The sequence below is a fragment of the Hyla sarda genome, chromosome 11, assembly GCF_029499605.1.
Source record: "Hyla sarda isolate aHylSar1 chromosome 11, aHylSar1.hap1, whole genome shotgun sequence".
NCBI classification, from domain to species: domain Eukaryota; kingdom Metazoa; phylum Chordata; class Amphibia; order Anura; family Hylidae; genus Hyla; species Hyla sarda.
In genome coordinates, this window is record NC_079199.1 from 34890545 (window position 1) to 34910912 (window position 20368).

Below are 20368 nucleotides of genomic sequence, written 5' to 3' on the forward strand. Positions count from 1 at the left end.
GTCATCAGCTGACTAGAGAGTAACCTGGGAAAAATCTGAGACAACAGTCATTTTGTATGCTGTTAAAAAAATTAATATTGGAGTGAAAATCACATAAGAATTGTGAGAAAACCGTCACACACAGGTACAGACACTATACTATGAACTAGACTAACTTTACAGCCCCTGTAGCATAGTCAAATAAAAAAAAATCCTGGAATACCCCTTTAAGTTCGAGACCCAGAAGTTTTTAGTTTGTTAGTTTTTGTATGTTTTAATCTTACTTAAAGGAGATCTGTAGTGCAATATAACTTATCCCCTATCCGAAGGATAGGGGATAAGTTATAGATCGCGGGTGGTCCGAGCGCTGGGGCCCCCCAGGATCTCCTGGACGGGGTTGCAGCAGTATGCTGGAAAAGGGACGTTCCGTCCCCGCTTGACGTGGCGGCCGACACGCCCCTTTCATGTACCCCATAGAGATACATGGAGGGGGCGTGTCTGCCACGGCTTTCTGCTGGGGACAAAACTTCACTTCCTGCAGACTGCTGCGCCCCGTCCAGGAGATCCCGGGGGGCCCGCCGCGAGCTATAACTTATCCCCCATCCTTTGGATAGGGGATAAATTATTTTGCGCTGGAATACTCCTTTAAGTAATCGTAGATTTTGGAATTCTACTGAATGAGATTTGAAAATAAAACCAATAATCAGCTTTTTTAATCAGTGCCACCATTGTCCGTGGCTGTGTCTGATACTGCAGCTTGGGATGTGTTTAGGATCGGGACAGGCCATCAATATCTGATCGCTGGGGGTCCAACATCTGGTGTCCCCTTCAGATCAGCTGTTTGCTGGGAGTTTGCGGTATGCCGGGAGTTGAGCTGCAGTAACCCAGCACGATCACTACACAATATACCACTTTTTCCCAACAAGGGTGCCTCCAGCTGTTGCAAAACTATAACTCCCAGCATGCCCGGACAGCCAAAGGCTGTCCTGGCATGCTGGGAGTTGTAGTTTTGCAACAGCTGGAAGCACTCTGTTAGTGAATGGATCTGGAAGTAGACAGCTCTGTATATTGCAGTGTTTCTCAGTGTACTTTGGGTGCCAAGGCTCTGGAAAAGAGCGGGTGTCAGCCGTCCCTAAAAAAAAAAAAAATAATTGCAGGCAAAGCCCTTAGAATGAACCTGAGAAGTGGGGCTGTCCATCAGATTTAATTTTATGAGGTGATGTTCTCAAAGAATATGGCCACTATGCATAATATGTGGCCGACTAAAAATCCATCACACAAAATCTGATCTGGATAGGAGGATGATCTTCTCAAAGTGAGTGGTCTATTGTAGAAGTTTCACAGTTTTTTTTTTTTTATTATTTCCCCATAGAAAGATCCTTGTAAAGTTTAAGGCGATAATTAGGCGAAGCGGCAGGGCATATGCATCCGGTGTTGACGGAAAAGGGATGCCAGGCTAAATGGTTTACTTGGGCTTTCTTAACTGATAGCCGATCTTCAGGATGCACCATCAATATTAGATTAGTGGGGGACTAACTCAGAAAATGCACCTGTTTAAAGGGGTACTCCAGCCCTAAGACATCTAATCCCCTATCCAAAGGATAGGGGATAAGATGTCTGATCGCGGGGGTCCCGCGGCTGGGGACTCCCGCAAACTCTCATGCAGTACCCACCTGTGTGTGCTCCACGCAGCGCTGGAGGCTCAGAGTCTTAAGCCTCACGACCACGGGGCCGGAGTATCGTGACGTCATGACACTGCCCCCGTGTGATGTCAAGCCCCACCCCCTCAATGCAAGTCTACGGGAGGGGGCATGACTGCCATAACGCCCCCTCCCATAGACTTGCATTGAGGGGGCGGGGTGTGACGTCACACACTGCGCCCCTCATCATGCACCCCTCATCATCCACCAGCAACACCTCCCCTCCCCCCCTTCCCCCGTGTGGTAATAGCATGAGCGGACGGGTGATTGAGGTGCTACTGCTGGGGGGGAAGCATTAGGTAGGCAGCAGTTTTCCCACATTAGGAACGTAGCAGCTTCCCCACATTAGGTAGCATAGTTTCCACGCGTTGGGTAGCTGTAGTACAGATTCCCCACATTAGGTAGCTGTAGCACAGTTTCCCCACATTAGGTAGCCATAGCATAGATTCCCCGCAATAGGTAGCCATAGCGCAGTTTCCCCACATTAGGTAGCGCAGCACAGTTTCCCCACATTAGGTAGCGCAGCACAGTTTCCCCACATTAGGTAGCGCAGCACAGTTTCCTCACATTAGGTAGCGCGGCACAGATTCCCCACATTGGGTAGCGCAGCACAGATTCCCCACATTAGGTAGCACAACCCAGATTCCCCACATTAGGTAGCCTAGCACAGATTCCCCACATTAGGTAGTACAGCACAGATTCCCCACATTAGGTAGTGCAGCACAGTTTCCCCACATTAGGTAGTGCAACACAGTTTCCCCACATTGGGTAGCGCAGCACAGATTCCCCACATTAGGTAGCGCAGCACAGATTCCCCACATTAGGTAGTGCAGCACAGTTCCCCACATTAGGTAGTGCAGCACAGATTCCCCACATTAGGTAGCGCAGCACAGATTCCCCACATTAGGTAGCCTTAGTACAGTTTCCCCACATTAGGTAGCCTTAGCACAGATTTCCCATATTAGGTAGTGCAGCACAGATTCCCCACATTAGGCAGCCTTAGTATAGATTCCCCACATTAGGTAGTGCAGCACAGATTCCCCACATTAGGTAGCACAGCACAGATTCCCCACATTAGGTAGCGCAGCACAGATTCCCCACATTAGGTAGCGCAGCACTGATTCCCCATATTAGGTAGTGCAGCACAGTTCTCCACATTAGGTAGCGCAGCACAGATTCCCAACATTAGGTAGCCTTAGCACAGATTCCTCACATTTGGTAGCCTTAGCACAGATTCCGCACATTATTTAGCCGTAGCACAGATTCCCCGCATTAGATAGCCTTAGCACAGATTCCCGACATTAGGTAGCCTTAGCACAGATTCCCCACATTAGGGAGCCTTAGCACAGATTCCCCACATTAGGTAGTGCAGCACAGATTCCCCACATTAGGTAGCCTTAGCACAGATTCCCCACCTGGACTGCGCTACTTAAATCTGCCTGCGGGGACTTCCTGGTGGAGGTGTGCACTATAAGTGACCTCATCGCATGTGCTGCACAGGACGTCGGCATCCCTGCGCGGCGCTTGTGATGATGTCCCTCACCGCACGCACCTCCGCCAGGAAGTCACTGCAGGCAGATGTAAGTAGCAGTTCAGTGACGGGGCAAGACTGGTTGCCCGTTATATGTGCACTGGGTCCCATGTAGCAGTGTTTGCCAAAGTGTGTGAAGTCTTCCAGAATTTAGCCCTGCTTGCCCAAAGCAGGGCTAAATGCCTGAAGAAACCACCTGCCCGGCACCCGGTACTGCATGTCATGGGCATCGGGCGATACAAATTCCAGATCCCTGGTGTGGGTCGTTCGGGCCGGGAATTTGAGACCCCTGGCATAAACAAAAGACACAATCTAGATGTATGTTTTTCCTCCGGACATCATAGTTGACTTTTTATAGTAATATAGTATCTTACACAAGCTGCTGATATCTGATCTTACTCTGCTTGAATAAACAACTATGTATGAGTTGCCATAGATATTGAGTATTCGGGAATCTGGAAATATAGATTCATGGCAACTATTCCACTGTAATGGATGTTCATAACATGCTCGTGCATTGCGATCACATAGTGCCACACATAGCAGGGATACCACCGATATAGACCGCCGCTTACATCATCAGCATGGAAAATAAACAGCACAACTGCTGACTGAAGATCCCCAGGCACATTCATTCTGCACTTTGTGTAGAAGTTTTCTTTTTTCCTGTTTGGTTTGTTTGAGTAAACAGCCTCAGCCAGACCTGAAGAAAATTGGTTCCCTTGCGTGACAGGGCCATAGGCCCCGAGACGTGGGAGAGAGGAAGAACACAATACTCATTGATATTCATGGCTTATATGGAAGCTTGCATAGGAGAAGCTATAGCACTAAGGCCATGCATAAAGAAGAAAGACAGATTTCCATGGGAAATCTCCTCTCCTGTGTCCCTTATTTCTATAAGGCAGTGGTCAAGTCCATCAGGTTTAACCTACGGTGTTGATCCAGAGGAAGGAAAAAAACCCTATGAGGCTGAGGCCAATTGCCCCATTCTTACAGTAAAGAATCTGTCTGTGATTGTGATGAAACCTTCTTTCCTCTAGATGTAGAGGGTACGTGCCCCTTGTCATGGTTACCGGCCTAGGTATAAAAAGATCACTAGAAACATCTCTGTACTGTCCCTTCATATATTTGTACATTATGATTAAATCGCCCCAAAGACAAATTTTCTCCAAACTAAATAACTCCAAGCTTGACTTGGTACTGTAATCCTCCCATATCATTAATTTTCCCTCCTGCACCCTCTTCAGTTCAGCCATGTCCATATATACAGGGGCCCAAAATTTTACACACTATTCCATATATGGTCTAAAAAATTATATATACAGTGACAAAACTATGTCCTTGTCACTTGCCTCTATGCCTCTCATGACTTTGTTAGCCTTGGCAGCAGCTTCCTGGCACTGGTCACTAAAGTTGAGTTTACTTTCCACCCGTATCCCCAAAAGTCCTTTGTGGTAGTATTTTTACCTAATGTGTTATTTTTTAGCATGATTGTACATGTTTTTATGGCCCAAGTATATAACTTTACATTTATCCACATTAAACTTAATTTGCCATCCCTCTGTAATATTACGTTATCCTCCTCTGTGGTGATCACCTTACCCAGTTTAGTTTCATCTGGAATCATTCAGTCATTAATATTGAAAAAAAGGGCACCCAATTCTGCCCCCTGTGGTCCCCACTTGTAACTTTTACCCAGGCAGAGTAAGCTCCATTTGATACCTACCCACTGCTTTCTATCACTTAGCCGGTTGCTAACCCATTTACATATATGCTTCCCTAGACCCAGCATCGTAATTTGTACTAACCTTTTGTGTGGCCCAGTATCAAATGCCTTAGGGGGCATTAACCTCTTAAGGACGCAGGGCGTAGCTGTATGCCCTGAGTCCGCTCCCTTTCTATAACGCGGGGCCACCGCGTATCTAAAGTGAAGTTAAACTACTCCCGGCTAGTTCAGTGGGCTTTTCCGGACAGCTATCTCAGTGGGCCATCCCAAACATCTGGAACGCACAAGGAGGTCCCCTACCTTCCTCCTGTGTGTCTGATCGCCGAATGACTGCTCAGTGCTTGAGATCCAAGCATGAATAGTCAAGCGGCAGAATCATTGATCAATGTTATCCTATGGAATAACAAAGATCTATGTAAAAGATCAGTGTGTGCAGTGTTATAGCCCCCTATGGGAGCTATAACATTGCAAAAAAAAAAAAGTTAATAAAGATCATTAAACCCCTTACCTAATAAAAGTTTGAATCACTCCCATTTTCCCATTTAAAAAAAAAGTGTAAATAAAAATAAACATATGTGGTATCGCCGCCTGAGGAAATGTCCGAATTATAAAAATGTATAATTAATTAAACCGCATGTTCAATGGCGTACATGCAAAAAAATTCTAAAGTCTCAAATAGCGTATTTTTGGTAACTTTTTAAATCATGAAAAAATTTATAAAAAGTGATCAAAAAGTCTGATTAATACAAAAATGGTATCACGGTGCAAAAAAATTGCCTTTTAATACCTCCCCGTACATGGAAAAATTAAAAAGTTATAGGGTTCAGAAGATAAAAATTTTAAACGTATTAATTTTCGTGCATGTAGTTATGATTTTTTCCAGAAGTACAACAAAATCAAACCTATTGTACATAAGTAGGGTATCATTTTAATCGTATGGCCCTATAGAATAAAGAGAAGGTGTAATTGTTATCGAAAAATTTACTGCGTAGAAACGGAAGCCCCCAAAAATTACAAAATGGTGTTTTTTCTTCAATTTTCTCGCACAATTATCTTTTTTTTCCCATTTCTCCATAAATTTTTGGGTAAAATGACTGATGTCATTACAAAGTAGAATTGGTGGTGCAAAAAATAAGCAATCATATGGATTTTTAGGTGCAAAATTGAAAGAATTATGATTTTTTTTAAAGGTAAGGAGGAAAAAACTAAAGTGCAAAAAAACCGAAAAACCCCGGGTCCTTAAGGGTCCTTTAAAGGAGTACTCCTGCTCCGTCCTGTCCAGGCTGCAAAAAAAATGAAAATGAACCATCACTCACCTTCCTGGGTTCCCGCGGAGCGCCACTACAGCTGACCGGTCTGCCGGTCCATCTTCTTCATACTTCTGTGTGAACGAAGCATCACATGGCGCTCAGCCGATGCTCGGCCCCCGCGATGTTCTGCCTCGGCCCATAATAGGCTGAGCGCCATATGATGCTTCGTTCACACGGAAGTATGAAGAAGATGGCCTGGAGGACCGATCAGCTGTAGTGGCGCTACGCGGGAACCCAGGAAGGTGAGTGATGGTTCATTTTAATTTTTTTGCAGCCCGGGCAGGACGGAGCAGGAATACTCTGCACCAGAGTACTCCTTTAAGGTTTACATTTCTTATTATATATGTAGGTGAACAAAATTTTTGTTCTGCTCTTTACTTTCTGTGGCAATCATTCTCTTTGTTACAATTTTTGCTATTTTTTATTTGTCTTTAACAGAATTTTCCTTTTTTTTTTTGCCTCCCTTCATAGCCTATAGGACTGCTAAAGATAGCCAAGTCAGCTATTTGCAGCTTTCATAAAGAATTAAATGGAGCCACAGTCGGACCTCCCTCCCCCAATCGTGGGGCATCCTCCTTTTTAGCAGTGCTCCTTTTATATTAGGGGATCTAGCAGTTCGCACCTATCTAGTTTTTAGTTGATGGTTGGAGATGTCTGCTCTGAAGCCTACATAGTTGTGAATGGAGCTCTAGATTGTAATACATGCTGTAACATGGTTAAATGGGTTATACCAAGATAATAACAAATACACTGCTGCATAAGTATCTTATTAATGGAGATCCAATCACTGGGACTCCCACTGAACATGAGTATAGGGGTCTCTTGAGTGAACAGAGTGGTAACGCATATGTTTGATGCTGCTCCCTTCACTCACTATGGGACTGCTAAAGACTGCTGAGCACTGTGTTTCACTAGTCTTACAGTGAGTGAATGGTGCGATTGTCTAGCAAGCAACACTGCCACTCCATACACTTTCTAAGGGACTGGCAGAAGAAGAATACATTGCTTGGCTATCTTCATCAGTTCCATAGAGAGTGAAAGGAGCAGCAGTTAAAGGGGTATTCCAGGATCTTCTTTTATTTGACTATGCTACAGGGGCTGTAAAGTTAGTGTAGTTCATGATATAGTGTCTGTACCTGTGTGTGACGGTTTTCTCACAATTCTTATGTGATTATCACCCCAATATTTAATTTTTAACAGCATACAAAATTACTCATGTCTCGGGATTTCCCAGGTTGCAGTGCGTCGAGACCTGACATCACTAGTCAGGTGATCAGAGGGAGTCTTTCCTGCTTCAATGGGAGGAGTGACCGCTGGGTGGGAGAGAGTTAACTTTGCAATGTAGGCACCCTGATTAGGAAATACTGGTGTATTACATTGAAGGGATCACAGATGTGTTTCAATGGGTGGGGTGGCTGATGTGTGGGAGGAAGGAAAGTGACCTCACACTTACAAACTATAGAACTATGGGATGTGTAGTATAGAGAACAAAATTTAACAATAAAATGCCTAGTTCTGGCAGGTACGTACTTCTACAATCACCTTATGGTTTATAACCCCTTTAAGTGTGCCTATTGATACTCCATTCACTCAGGGAATAGGGAACCCCTGATTGTAGGGATCCCAGCTGTTGTACCTCCATTTAACAAATATGTTATTTTGAGATCATTTCTTTAGAGTACCTCTCATCAAACCACATTTCTAAACTAACTCAGATTTTATTCCCTAACTACTCCTAAAATCCCTCCTGCCCTTAAAAAAATGTTCAGAGCCTTAAAAATCTCTATCATACCTTTCCCCCTGTTCACATTGTGTGAGCTCCTGCCAGAAGAAAGTGGGCGTTCCCCAGCAGGCGTGACATCACTGAAGCTTACGAGACCTGTGCCTTGCCATTCCCCACGCTTGCTGAGTTTGGTCTCCTGCCATGAAAAATATATTCAAAGTTTAGTTTAGTGACAGATACTCTTGAAGTTTAACTCCAATGTTTATAGGTGATAAATTACAGTATAATAAATATCGTTTTTACTTCATTCAGTGGACCTTCAGAAAATGGTAAAGAGTTTAGATTATAACACCAATCACAACAATATTTTTCTACCTATCTATCTAAAACTTAAAGGGGTATTCCAGGAAAAAACTTTTTATATATATATATATATATATATATATATATATCAACTGGCTCCAGAAAGTTAAACAGATTTGTAAATTACTTCTATTAAAAAATCTTAATCCTTTCAGTACTTATGAGCTTCTGAAGTTAAGGTTGTTCTTTTCTGTCTAAATCCTCTCTGATGACACGTGTCTCGGGAACCGCCCAGTTTAGAAGCAAATCCCCATAGCAAACCTCTTTTAAACTGGGCGGTTCCCGAGACAGGTGTCATCAGAGAGCACTTAGACAGAAAAGAACAATCTTAACTTCAGAAGCTCATAAGTTCTGAAAGGATTAAGGTTTTTTAATAGAAGTAATTTACAAATCTGTTTAACTTTCTGGAGCCAGTTGATATATATAAAAAAGTTTTTTCCTGGAATACCCCTTTAAGGTATAGGTGTTTATATATGTTCCAGTATAACTTAAAAATGGCTGGAGAGATTTCAATTAAACTTAGTACACGTGTTACTTATTCAAAATTAAAATTACAGTAGAGTTCAGTGATGTCCTGATACCAACAATTGGAGATGAGCGAACTTACAGTAAATTTGATTCGTCACAAACTTCTCGGCTCGGCAGTGGATGACTTATCCTGCATAAATTAGTTCAGCTTTCCGGTGCCCCGGTGGGCTAGAAAAGGTGGATACAGTCCTAGGAAAGAGTCTCCTAAGACTGTATCCACCTTTTCCAGCCCACGGGAGCACCTGAAAGCTGAACTCATTTATGCAGGATAAATCGTCAACTGCCGAGCCGAGAAGTTTGTGACGAATCGAATTTACTGTAAGTTCGCTCATCTCTACCGAAATCTTCGCAGCCAGAGAGTAAACCAGCAGAGCCCACTCAGTTAAATCACACTTTACTATGAAGTTTGTTCCGCAGAAGAATGTTTAAAACTCCCATGCAAGTCTATGTGACTTCTGGTACATCTTCGGATCACCATACTCTCCGGCTGCGGAGATTGCCCTGGAGTTTTAAACATCCTGCTGCTGGACCAATGTCATGGTAAAGTATGATTTAGTAGTGTGGGCCCTGCTGTTTTACTCTCTGGCTGTGAAGATTGTTAATATCAGGACATCATTAAACTCTACTATAATTTTTATGTGACAGGCAGCAGACTGTACAGCAGGCAGGTGCAGAGAATAGGGCATGGAGGAGGGACTGGACGGGTGTGGGAGAGAAATTTATTGCAGATACACACATACATTGAGTCTTATATACAGGTACCGTATATATATATGTAGGTTCATATATTTTATTTATGTTTTTTTTTTCTTTTTTTTAAATGGTGTAATTTATAAACTAGGGTTGCTTTAGAATATGAATATATACAGTGATCCCTCAACTTACAATGGCCTCAACATACAATAGTTTCAACATACAATGGTCTTTTCTGGACCATTGTAACTTGAAACCAGACTCCACATACAATGTTACGGACAGTCCAGATCTGCGAAACAAGTCAATAGCTGGAAGAACCGGCCAATCAGAATGGGCATTTTACTGGTAAAACACCTGTATTACTGAAGCGTATGCAATGACTGTCTGGTACCGCCCCCTACAGTACAGGAAGGTATTACATGTTCTGTACTACTTTTTACCTGTACCAGGGTTACCTGCTCCTTTGGACACCAGGGGAGGGCGGCTCCATGTTACTTTTTTAGGACACTGTATACTGTACTGTACTGTACCCTGAAGAAGCTCCTGTCCTCTACATAGACCAGTGTTTCCCAAGCAGGGTGCCCCCAGCTGTTGCAAAACTACAACTCCCAGCATGCCCGGACAGCCTTTGGCTGTCCGGGCATGCTGGGAGTTGTAGTTTTGCAACAGCTGGAGGCTCCCTGCTTAGGAAACACTGACATAGACAGTAATTTACAGCTCCCAGCAGATCTTTCTTACTTTTATATGTAAGGACTTGCTTTTATCTGTATTAGTTATCTACTTATTTATCTTTAATCCTCACTTTTTCCTATTTTTGGATGACATTTTGGGCCTTTAGAACCAATTATCTCAACATACAATGGTTGCCCTGGAACCGATTAATATTGTAACTTGAGGGACCACTGTATATATTTTCGGAAGGCCGGGAAATGGCAGTTACTCAGCTAGTAATATATATATGTAGGGGAATATGCAAAGCAACTCGTTACACCACCTTATTCAGGTAGTGTTCCCTGGTAGCGGCTTAGCTCCTGTTAAGGAATATGAAAAGCTAATCGGGATTTATGCCAAGCCAGACTACTTCCCAAAAGGAAAGTTTCTACCCAACTGCAGACAGCTGTTTCGTAGTTTTTGCCACTCATCAGTACAAAGCAGGGTGATCTGGCTTGGCTGGGGTAAGAGGCCTGAGAGTAGCTAAAGGGGATGAGTATTTATCTCAGGGAGAGATTACATTTCCTGGTATGACAGAGCTTCATAAGGCCCTTTTGCACTCCGCGGGCATTCTGGGTAAGGGAATATGCAAAGCAGCTCATTGCACCACCTTATTCAGGTAGTGTTCCCTGGTATCAGCTTAGCTCCTGTTAAGGAATATGAAAAGCTAATCGGGATTTATGCCAAGCCAGACTACTCCCCAAAAGGAAAGTTTCCACCCATCTGCAGACAGCTATTTCGTGGTTTTTGCCACTCGTCAGTACAAAGCAGGGTGATCTGGCTTGGCTGGGGGTAAGAGTCCTGAGAGCAGCTAAAGGGGATGAGTATTTATCTCAGGAAGAGATTACCACTCCATATTATAATGTATAAAGTGTAGATTTGAATTTAGATGGTGAATTGGTCTAAGTGATAATTCTTATCCATCTGAAAAATGTATTACGTAGGGGAGTCTAGGATGCTGCTAATAATGCTGTGCTGACAGTGTAAGTGGCCCTGCATTTATATGCGGAGCTGACAGTATATGCAAAGCTTTATTTATGATTCCTGACGACAGTCTTCACAGTGATAGCCGTAACTGTGTACCGCATATCTGTGCTCTGAGCCCAGCTTTGTATGTAATGCTGACAGCCTGTGTATATATTGCTGACAGCATGCAAAAAATTCTGTTTATGTGTATAGAGCTGTGGAAGTGCAATCATTATGTGGATATATAGTCCTGACGGTGCGGGCAGTCCGGTATTTTTATGTATGCCGCTTTTGCAGTAGGAATAATAAACACTGCAACAGCCCATTGTAATTTAGTTAAACAAATATATTATTATTAATGAACATTCTAAAAAGAACATGAAAAGAAAGATCTGACGCCCTCTGTTTGGAAAGAAACCTCAGATCTTTCTTTTTTATGTTCTCTTAAATGATATATTTAATTCGTGCAGTGGGGCAATGTATTCCAGAGATGGCGTCTAAATTGCAACGAGTCCATTTAGTCCTGGGTGATTTAGGCCTTGGTGCGTCACATCTAATGGATGGCGTTTTCTTAAGGCATGATGTATTTTGTGGAATCAAGGTTGCTGCGGCTAATTCCTGACAGCCAAAATGAACAGTCCCAATTAGTCTATATGAAAGGAAACAGTCGCATAAACAAGGTATAGGTTAAGTCGTTTCTTATCTTAAACAAGAGCTGAAACGGCTGTGGGCGCAACGTGAGACTACATATGGCTCTTCAATAGGAAGCTCATTTGTTTAAGGGCACTTACATTGGTGCAGTGACATCACAAAGTCACGATGATGTCACTGATTAAAAATACAATTCTCATGAATATTTAAACGGGGGTTGTAAGAAATTGATTCTATTTCTACTTTAAGTTTTTTTTTTTTTTTTTTTATCCATTTGGCAGACCTTAGCAGTTCATTATCATTGTTTAGACCTGCCCATCATTCATCATTGTTTAGACCTGCCCACTAGACTTCTTAGGGGTTTTCTTGGGAAAATAGCCTGTCCTCAAGATAGGGCACCAGTACCAGATTGGTGGGGTGCTGTCCCCCGGTACCCCTACCAATTATTTTCATGCCAGAACTGTGGTGCTTCCATATACAGTCAAAGAGAACAGGTAGCAGAGGCTCCATTCATTGTGTTGTGGACAAACTGGGTTACTGTAGCTCAGCTACTCAGTTACCATATATACTCGAGTATAAGCCGACCCGAATATAAGCCGAGGCCCCTAATTTCACCCCAAAAACCCAGGAAAAGTTATTGACTCGACTATAAGCCATGGGTGGGAAATACATCATCCCCCTGACATCATCCCCCCTGACATCATCCCCCCTGACATCATCCCCCATCATCATCCAGACCCCCGTCATCATCCAGACCCCCGTCATCATCCAGACCCCCGTCATCATCCAGACCCCCATCATTATCACCCCCCTGTCATCATCCAGACCCCCGTCATCATCACCCCTACTTCATCATCACTGCCTCTTCAACCTGCGGACCTCTGGATGTTGCAAAACTACAACTCCCAGCATGCCCGGACAGCCATCGGCTGTCCGGGCATGCTGGGAGTTGTAGTTTTGAAACATCTGGAGGTCTGCAGGTTGAAGACCACTGCGGCCTTCGTCATCATCCAGACCCCCTCTTTAGTTTTCTACTCACCTCCCCTCGGTGGGTAGGAAAGGTGAGCTGGTCCGGGCCATCTATGCTGCAGGGACCTTCCGGTCGGGAGGGTTAGTCGTTCCGGGCTGCCAATTTTCACCGGGAGGCCCTCTTCTCCGCTCCAGGCCGGCCCCGGCCTAGTGACGTTGCCTTGACGACGACTCACAGGGACGTTCATACGCAGACCGACGGTTGTCTGGGCATGCTGGGAGTTGTAGTTTTGCAACATATGGAGGTCCGCAGGTTGAAGACCACTAATAAGGGATTGACAGTCGGAGGGTTCACACGAGTATCAGCCAAGGGGGGCGTTTTCACCTTCCTATCCGAAGGTCTGAAAACTGGGACCCTCCACGATCTCCTGCATGGAGCCGCTTCTGCTGCAGATTCCAGCTGGGGACAGCACGGCGCCGTACAGGAGATCGCAGGGTCCCAGTGGTCGGATAGGGGATAAGTTTTATATTCCACTACATTACCCCTTTGAAGTAAATGAGAGCTGAGCTGCAATATTGCAGAACGGCCACTCCTAAATGTACACAGCAACCTTCTTCCTGCTCTGTTTTATGGTTTATGTTGTTGATGACCGATCTAGAGTATAGGCCTTCGGTAAATTTTGCCGATTTAAGAATTAATATCCAGATACTCCATTGGTGAGGTCCAGTGTACCTCAGTGGGTGCCTTTTATCTAACGATAGTTTACTCACAGGTGGTATAGATAATTGTAGTATATAATCCTCTTGGGCAATCCTATTGGGACAACTTCACTTTCCACCTACCGGAGTTCTCAGGACATCCTATTCTAAACCCAAAGGCTTTTATATGGAATTGTAACAGCTTTCGCCCTTCAGTGAAGACTTTCTACAAGATTTTGGTCCGGTGGAATATTTGCCAAATTATCCACTGTATTTGTGAGATCAGACATTGATGTTTGAGGAGAGGACTGAGCTCACAATCCCCATTTTAGTTCATCCCAAAGGTGTAGGATGGGTTGAGGTCCAGGCTCCGTACGGACAGCCAAGTTCTTCCACTCCAGACTCTCCCAAGCAGGTCTTTATGTACCAGGAGAGGGCCAAACTGTTCCCACAAAGATGGAGCTATACAATTGTCCACAATGTGTTAGTGTGCTGAAGCATTAAGATTGAAAAGGAACCTAGACCAACCCCCCTGAAAAACAACCCCATAGCATTATCCCTCCTCTACCAAACTTTACAGCTGACGCAATGCAGTCAGGCAGGTAATCTTCTCCTGGCATCTACCAAACCTAGACTCCTCCATCAGACGCCAGATAGAGAAGTGTGATCCATTACTCCACAGATTACGTCTCCAGTGTCCAGTTGGGTTGGGCATTATACCATTCCATGCAACGCATGGCATTGGGCTTGATTATATACGGCTAGCATACAGCTGCTCGGCCATTGAAAACCATGAAGCTCTTGGTGAGGCACGCTTTTTGTGCTGATGTTAAAGGGGTACTCCGCCCCTAGACATCTTATCCCCTATCCAAAGGACAGGGGATAAGATGTCTGATCGCTGGGGTCCCGCCGCTGGGGACCCCTGTGATCTCGGCTGCGGCACCCCAGACATCCGGTGCATGGAGAGAACTTCGCTCCGTGCCGGATGACTGGCGATGCGGGGTGGAGACTCGTGACATCACAATCACGCCCCACTTTTGACATTACAGCCACGCCCCCTCAATGCAAGTCTATGGGAGGGGGCATGACCGTGACGTCACAAGCCTCTGGTGCAGCAGGGAGATTGCAGGGACCCCCGCGATCAGACATCTTATCCCCTATCCTTTGGATAGGGGATAAGATGTCTAGGGGTGGAGTACTCCTTTAAGGCTAGTTGAGTATTGGTCTCTGCAGGTACTGAGTCAGCAGAACATTGGTTACTTTTAGGTACAATGGGGGAGATTCATCAAGACTTGTGATGAGAAGTTGACCAGTTGCCCATAGCAACCAATCAGATCACTACTTTCATTTTTATGAGGCCTTTTTTTAAAATGAAAGAAGTGACCTGATTGGTTGCTATAGGCAACTGGTCAACTTTTCCTCAGCACAGGTCTTTATAAATCTCCCCCCTATGCCTCGTCACCCTCGGTCGACCCGCTTTGTAACTTTTTGCATCATCTCCATTTCATGGTTGAGTCTCTGTGGTTCCAAAATGCTTTCCCTTCCCAATAATACCACTCGCAACTGATGGTAGAAGATTTCGGAGGATGAAAAGTCATGAACTGACTGACCCGTTCTGTGACTATTGTTTATAAAGGAGACTACACTGGTAGGGGCTTGATGTTATATACCTGTAGCAATGGGACTGAATGACAAGAGGTGCGTTCCAAGATTTTTGTCCATATAGTGTAGGATAGAAAGGTTAGATTAGTGTTTCCCAATCCGGGTGCCTCCAGCTGTTGCAAAACTACAACTCCCAGCAGGCCCGGACAGCCTTTGGCTGTCCGGGCATGCTGGGAGTTGTAGTTTTGCAACAGCTGGTGGCACTCTGATTGGGAAACACTTGGATAGATTAATTCAACAGCTTAAAATTTTTACCAAATTTTTCACCGAATCTACTTCAAAAGGTTTGCACAGGTTCCTGCAGAGCAAATCACATGTCCTCTCAGTCCTTCCTACGCTTTACTGGTTGTAAAACATTTTATGGTACAATATACTGTGGAGCATCTTGGCATCACTACACAAATGGTCACAAATGTTGTCTCTCGCCTCAGGTTCCACTATTGCACACTTTTTGTCTTGACCTCTGACCTCTTGCGTCACTGCCTGACTTTGCTAAAATAATAGAGTGCAGTGAAACTAATGGGTGGACTAGTGGACTGCGCTGTTATTCCTGGGTGGCTTCCTTTATTCAGATTGTACATTGTGTAGTCTTGTAGATAGTGCAGAATGTTGTGTAGGATTGTACATAGTGCAGGATGTTTTGTAGTATTGTACATAGTGCAGGATGTTGTGTAGTATTGTACATAGTGCAGGATGTTGTGTAGGATTGTACATAGTGTAGGATGTATAGTGCAGAATGTTGTGTAGGATTGTACATAGTGCAGAATAGTGTGTAGGATTGTACATAGTGCAGAATGTTGTGTAGGATTGTACATAGTGCAGAATGTTGTGTAGGATTGTACATAGTGCAGAATGTTGTGTAGGATTGTACATAGTGCAGAATGTTGTGTAGGATTGTACATAGTGCAGGATGTTGTGTAGTATTGTACATAGTGCAGAATGTTGTGTAGGATTGTACATAGTGCAGGATGTTGTGTAGTATTGTACATAGTGCAGGATGTTGTGTAGTATTGTACATAGTGCAGGATGTTGTGTAGTATTGTACATAGTGCAGAATGTTGTGTAGGATTGTACATAGTGCAGGATGTTGTGTAGTATTGTACATAGTGCAGGATGTTGTGTAGTATTGTACATAGTGCAGAATGTTGTGTAGGATTGTACATAGTGCAGAATGTTGTGTAGGATTGTACATAGTGCAGAATAGTGTGTAGTATTGTACATAGTGCAGAATGTTGTGTAGGATTGTACATAGTGCAGAATGTTGTGTAGTATTGTACATAGTGCAGAATGTTGTGTAGGATTGTACATAGTGCAGGATGTTGTGTAGGATTGTACATAGTGCAGGATGTTGTGTAGGATTGTACATAGTGCAGGATGTTGTGTAGGATTGTACATAGTGCAGGATGTTGTGTAGGATTGTACATAGTGCAGGATGTTGTGTAGGATTGTACATAGTGCAGGATGTTGTGTAGTATTGTACATAGTGCAGGATGTTGTGTAGGATTGTACATAGTGCAGGATGGTGTGTAGGATTGTACATAATACAGAATGGTGTGTAGGATTGTACATAGTGCAGAATGGTGTGTAGGATTGTACATAGTGCAGAATGTTGTGTAGTATTGTACATAGTGCAGAATGGTGTGTAGTATTGTACATAGTGCAGGATGGTGTGTAGTATTGTACATAGTGCAGGATGGTGTGTAGTATTGTACATAGTGCAGGATGGTGTGTAGGATTGTACATAGTGCAGAATGGTGTGTAGGATTGTACATAGTACAGAATGTTGTGTAGGATTGTACATAGTGCAGAATGGTGTGTAGGATTGTACATAGTGCAGAATGGTGTGTAGTATTGTACATAGTGCAGGATGGTGTGTAGTATTGTACATAGTGCAGAATGGTGTGTAGGATTGTACATAGTACAGAATGTTGTGTAGGATTGTACATAGTGCAGAATGGTGTGTAGGATTGTACATAGTGCAGGATGTTGTGTAGGATTGTACATAGTGCAGGATGTTGTGTAGTATTGTACATAGTGCAGAATGTTGTGTAGGATTGTACATAGTGCAGAATGGTGTGTAGGATTGTACATAGTGCAGAATGGTGTGTAGTATTGTACATAGTGCAGAATGTTGTGTAGGATTGTACATAGTGCAGAATGTTGTGTAGGATTGTACATAGTGCAGGATGGTGTGTAGGATTGTACATAGTGCAGGATGGTGTGTAGGATTGTACATAGTGCAGAATGTTGTGTAGGATTGTACATAGTGCAGGATGTTGTGTAGGATTGTACATAGTGCAGGATGTTGTGTAGTATTGTACATAGTGCAGGATGGTGTGTAGGATTGTACATAGTGCAGAATGTTGTGTAGTTTTGTACATAGTGTAGGATGTTGTGTAGTATTGTACATAGTGCAGGATGTTGTGTAGTATTGTACATAGTGCAGAATGTTGTGTAGTATTGTACATAGTGCAGAATGTTGTGTAGGATTGTACATAGTGCAGAATGTTGTGTAGGATTGTACATAGTGCAGAATGTTGTGTAGGATTGTACATAGTGCAGGATGTTGTGTAGGATTGTACATAGTGCAGGATGTTGTGTAGTATTGTACATAGTGCAGAATGTTGTGTAGGATTGTACATAGTGCAGAATGTTGTGTAGTATTGTACATAGTGCAGAATGTTGTGTAGTTTTGTACATAGTGCAGGATGTTGTGTAGTATTGTACATAGTGCAGGATGTTGTGTAGTATTGTACATAGTGCAGAATGTTGTGTAGTATTGTACATAGTGCAGAATGTTGTGTAGGATTGTACATAGTGCAGAATGTTGTGTAGGATTGTACATAGTGCAGAATGTTGTGTAGGATTGTACATAGTGCAGGATGTTGTGTAGGATTGTACATAGTGCAGGATGTTGTGTAGGATTGTACATATTGCAGGATGTCGTGTAGTATTGTACATAGTGCAGGATGTTGTGTAGTATTGTACATAGTGTAGGATGTTGTGTAGTATTGTACATAGTGTAGGATGTTGTGTAGTATTGTACATAGTGCAGGATGGTGTGTAGTATTGTACATAGTGCAGAATGTTGTGTAGGATTGTACATAGTGCAGGATGTTGTGTAGTATTGTACATAGTGCAGGATGTTGTGTAGTATTGTACATAGTGCAGGATGTTGTGTAGTATTGTACATAGTGCAGGATGTTGTGTAGTATTGTACATAGTGCAGAATGTTGTGTAGTATTGTACATAGTGTAGGATGTTGTGTAGGATTGTACATAGTGCAGGATGTTGTGTAGTATTGTACATAGTGTAGGATGTTGTGTAGTATTGTACATAGTGCAGAATGTTGTGTAGTATTGTACATAGTGCAGAATGTTGTGTAGTATTGTACATAGTGCAGAATGTTGTGTAGTATTGTACATAGTGTAGGATGTTGTGTAGTATTGTACATAGTGCAGAATGTTGTGTAGTATTGTACATAGTGCAGGATGGAGTGTAGTATTGTACATAGTGCAGAATGTTGTGTAGTATTGTACATAGTGCAGAATGTTGTGTAGTATTGTACATAGTGCAGAATGTTGTGTAGTATTGTACATAGTGCAGGATGTTGTGTAGGATTGTACATAGTGTAGTATTGTACATAGTGCAGGATGTTGTGTAGTATTGTACATAGTGTAGGATGTTGTGTAGTATTGTACATAGTGTAGGATGTATAGTGCAGAATGTTGTGTAGGATTGTACATAGTGCAGAATAGTGTGTAGGATTGTACATAGTGCAGAATGTTGTGTAGGATTGTACATAGTGCAGAATGTTGTGTAGGATTGTACATAGTGCAGAATGTTGTGTAGGATTGTACATAGTGCAGAATGTTGTGTAGGATTGTACATAGTGCAGGATGTTGTGTAGTATTGTACATAGTGCAGAATGTTGTGTAGGATTGTACATAGTGCAGGATGTTGTGTAGTATTGTACATAGTGCAGGATGTTGTGTAGTATTGTACATAGTGCAGGATGTTGTGTAGTATTGTACATAGTGCAGGATGGTGTGTAGTATTGTAGATAGTGCAGAATGTTGTGTAGTATTGTACATAGTGCAGGATGTTGTGTAGTATTGTACATAGTGCAGGATGTTGTGTAGTATTGTACATAGTGCAGGATGTTGTGTAGTATTGTACATAGTGCAGAATGTTGTGTAGGATTGTACATAGTGCAGAATGTTGTGTAGGATTGTACATAGTGCAGAATAGTGTGTAGTATTGTACATAGTGCAGAATGTTGTGTAGGATTGTACATAGTGCAGAATGTTGTGTAGTATTGTACATAGTGCAGGATGTTGTGTAGTATTGTACATAGTGCAGAATGTTGTGTAGGATTGTACATAGTGCAGGATGTTGTGTAGGATTGTACATAGTGCAGGATGTTGTGTAGGATTGTACATAGTGCAGGATGTTGTGTAGGATTGTACATAGTGCAGGATGTTGTGTAGGATTGTACATAGTGCAGGATGTTGTGTAGTATTGTACATAGTGCAGAATGTTGTGTAGGATTGTACATAGTGCAGGATGGTGTGTAGGATTGTACATAATACAGAATGGTGTGTAGTATTGTACATAGTGCAGGATGGTGTGTAGGATTGTACATAGTGCAGAATGGTGTGTAGGATTGTACATAGTGCAGAATGTTGTGTAGTATTGTACATAGTGCAGAATGGTGTGTAGTATTGTACATAGTGCAGGATGGTGTGTAGTATTGTACATAGTGCAGGATGGTGTGTAGTATTGTACATAGTGCAGGATGGTGTGTAGGATTGTACATAGTGCAGAATGGTGTGTAGGATTGTACATAGTACAGAATGTTGTGTAGGATTGTACATAGTGCAGAATGGTGTGTAGGATTGTACATAGTGCAGAATGGTGTGTAGTATTGTACATAGTGCAGGATGGTGTGTAGTATTGTACATAGTGCAGAATGGTGTGTAGGATTGTACATAGTACAGAATGTTGTGTAGGATTGTACATAGTGCAGAATGGTGTGTAGGATTGTACATAGTGCAGGATGTTGTGTAGGATTGTACATAGTGCAGGATGTTGTGTAGTATTGTACATAGTGCAGAATGGTGTGTAGGATTGTACATAGTGCAGAATGGTGTG

General features: G+C 43.0%; 1 protein-coding gene and 1 long non-coding RNA gene across 10 annotated transcripts in view; one reads left to right on the top strand and one right to left on the bottom strand.

The window, feature by feature from the left end:
• LOC130295457 (uncharacterized) overlaps positions 1 to 14694 on the bottom strand; it is a 50035-nt gene extending 35341 nt beyond the window's left edge. Inside the window, exons 1-2 of one of the 2 annotated variants that reach the window (XR_008848836.1) lie at positions 14177 to 14694; positions 8039 to 8165 (exon numbers count right to left, since the gene is read on the bottom strand). This is a non-coding gene — a long non-coding RNA (uncharacterized LOC130295457). Of the gene's footprint in view, positions 1 to 8038; positions 8166 to 12923; positions 13148 to 14176 lie in introns of those variants that run through there. The other variant, XR_008848834.1, reaches the window with a different exon arrangement.
• The window catches only part of SLC25A21 (solute carrier family 25 member 21), a 280764-nt gene that overhangs the window by 151442 nt on the left and 108954 nt on the right, over positions 1 to 20368 (top strand). For 3 of the 8 annotated variants that reach the window (XM_056546240.1, XM_056546238.1, XM_056546246.1), the window contains exon 1: positions 14961 to 15250. The exons of 2 other annotated variants lie outside the window; for them this stretch is intronic. In XM_056546240.1, coding sequence (XP_056402215.1) covers positions 15241 to 15250 — 10 coding nt within the window. In that variant the 5' untranslated portion in view covers positions 14961 to 15240. Of the gene's footprint in view, positions 1 to 14960; positions 15251 to 20368 lie in introns of those variants that run through there. 3 more of the 8 variants (XM_056546243.1, XM_056546244.1, XM_056546242.1) reach the window with 3 other exon arrangements.